The sequence below is a fragment of the Nanorana parkeri genome, unplaced genomic scaffold, assembly GCF_000935625.1.
Source record: "Nanorana parkeri isolate BGI_ZX_2015 unplaced genomic scaffold, ASM93562v1 scaffold5596, whole genome shotgun sequence".
Taxonomy (NCBI): domain Eukaryota; kingdom Metazoa; phylum Chordata; class Amphibia; order Anura; family Dicroglossidae; genus Nanorana; species Nanorana parkeri.
This window is the reverse complement of record NW_017311849.1, coordinates 1-2,288: the sequence shown is the minus strand read 5'-3', so window position 1 is coordinate 2,288 and position 2,288 is coordinate 1. Positions and strand designations below refer to the sequence as shown.

Below are 2,288 nucleotides of genomic sequence, written 5' to 3'. Positions count from 1 at the left end.
TATAACGTCATGTGACCAACAAATGAGGAGGAGATACTGTACACCATATGAAGGTCCATCTCCATCCCTCAATATAACGTCATGTGACCAACAAATGAGGAGGAGATACTGTACACCATATGAAGGTCCATCTCCATTCCTCAATATAACGTCATGTGACCAACCAATGGGGAGGAGATACTGTACACCATATGAAGGTCCATCTCCATTCCCCAATATAACGTCATGTGACCAACCAATGGGGAGGAGATACTGTACACCATATGAAGGTCCATCTCCATTCCCCAATATAACGTCATGTGACCAACCAATGGGGAGGAGATACTGTACACCATATGAAGGTCCATCTCCATCCCTCAATATAACGTCATGTGACCAACAAATGGGGAGGAGATACTGGACACCATATGAAGGTCCATCTCCATCCCTCAATATAACGTCATGTGACCAACAAATGAGGAGGAGATACTGGACACCATATGAAGGTCGGTCTCATGGTCTTGGTGTGGGGACATTGTGGTCCATCGTTGGCTGGGTTGTATTAATGAACACGTCTCTCCCGCAGATGCCCCCAATGTCTGGAAGACCTCGATGGGCCGAGTCGTCTCCTCTCCACGTACAGAAGATGACGTTAGAGGACAATTTTCTCCATTAGAAAACTTGAATCCAAGTATCTACCTCGGGCCTTCCAGTGCGGGAAAAGCATCGGCTCCCCCTCACCCCGTGGAATCTTCCGGTATATTAGATACCACTTCCTCGAATATCCGCCTGGGATTTTACATTTTGAATGGGCCCCTGGATCTCCCCGCCCCCGAGGGTCCTTCTCCAGAGAAGTCACACGCTGCCCTACATGGAGGCGATGGGATATTTACAAACTCTTCCTCCAATCAGTGCTTCGCAATAATTCACCCGTCTCTCTTACATCAGCAAACCCACGGCGAGAATCGCTCTTTTGTCTGCTCAGAGTGCGGGAAGTGTTTTCAAACAAAATCCAACCTCGTCAGACATAAAAACGTCCACGTCGGGATCCGGCCCTATTCCTGCTCGAAGTGCGGGAAAAGCTTCGCTACAAAATCGCATCTCGAAAGGCATGAAACGAGTCACACCGTGGAGCATCCCTTTTCGTGTTCGGAGTGCGGGAAGTGCTTTAAACGGAAAGATCGCCTGAAGGCCCATCGCCGCGTTCACGCGGGGGACACTCCTTTCTCATGTGCAGAGTGCAAGAAGTCGTTCATCAGCAAAGCGCATGTTATCAGGCATCAGAGGATTCACACCGGCGAGAAGCCCTTTTCCTGTTCCGAGTGCGGAAAACGTTTCTCACATAAAGGTCACCTCAATATCCATTTGAAGCTCCACACCGGCGAGAAGTCGTTTGCCTGCCTCGAGTGCGGGAAAAGCTTCACTCACAAATCTACACTCATCAACCACCAGAGATTCCACACCGGCGAGCAGCCGTTTTCCTGCTTAGAGTGCGGGAAACGCTTCACACGGAAAATGAACCTCGACCGGCATCAGAAGATTCACATGGACCCGGCTTTATTCTCCTGTCTGGAGTGCGGGATGCCCTTCAAAAGGAAGTCTGAGCTGAGGATACATCAGAGAAGTCACGTCGGGAAGGAGATCTTTCCATGTTCAGAGTGCAAGAAGTCATTTATTAGTAAGTCGGAACTCTTTAGACACCAGAGGACTCATATGCGGAAAAGAAGCCTTTGCAATGTTGCGAGTGTGGGAAACGTTCCTACAGTAGAGGACTCAACGGATGTATAAAAAGTTCCACCGGTGAGAAGCGGTTACCTGTTCAGAGTGTGGAAAGTTCTTCATATGGAGAGACGAGCTTCTTATACAGCAGAGGCCTCGCAGGGGCAAGTAAGCCTTTTCCGTGCACTGGTGCGGGAAAGGTTTCAGAAAGAAAAGGAACCTCATGCCCGCTGCTGGCAAGCTGAGGGTGGGGTTTCGTAGAACCATTCCGCCCATAACTGTCCTGTCTGTGGGGTACAGATGATGAAGTATTAAAAACTGTAGATGCACCCGGAAGTGGTATGTTGATGATGGGTGGAGTTCGTAGTCTCACCATACTGGCAACGTTAATGCAGACTGAATGAGTACTAATAAAGTTTGTCTAAACCCCAAAACATGAATTTCATACGCTGCAGACTCCCCGTCTTTCGATGTGGCGCCTGCATTTGTTTTCTATCTTTTCCTTTATTATCACCCGGTGATCGTACTCGAAGCACTTCCTGTCCTGGGGTGACAACCCTCAATGTACCCTATAGAGGAGCAGCGTTAGG

General features: G+C 48.9%; 1 protein-coding gene across 1 annotated transcript; it reads left to right on the top strand.

Annotated features, from left to right (window-relative positions):
* The first annotated feature begins 591 nt into the window (after positions 1 to 591).
* LOC108804161 (gastrula zinc finger protein XlCGF17.1-like) lies at positions 592 to 1,767 on the top strand. Its single transcript, XM_018575918.1, has one exon. It carries the CDS (start codon positions 592 to 594, stop codon positions 1,765 to 1,767), a length of 1,176 nt encoding a protein of 391 aa, XP_018431420.1.
* The last annotated feature ends 521 nt before the right edge of the window (positions 1,768 to 2,288 follow it).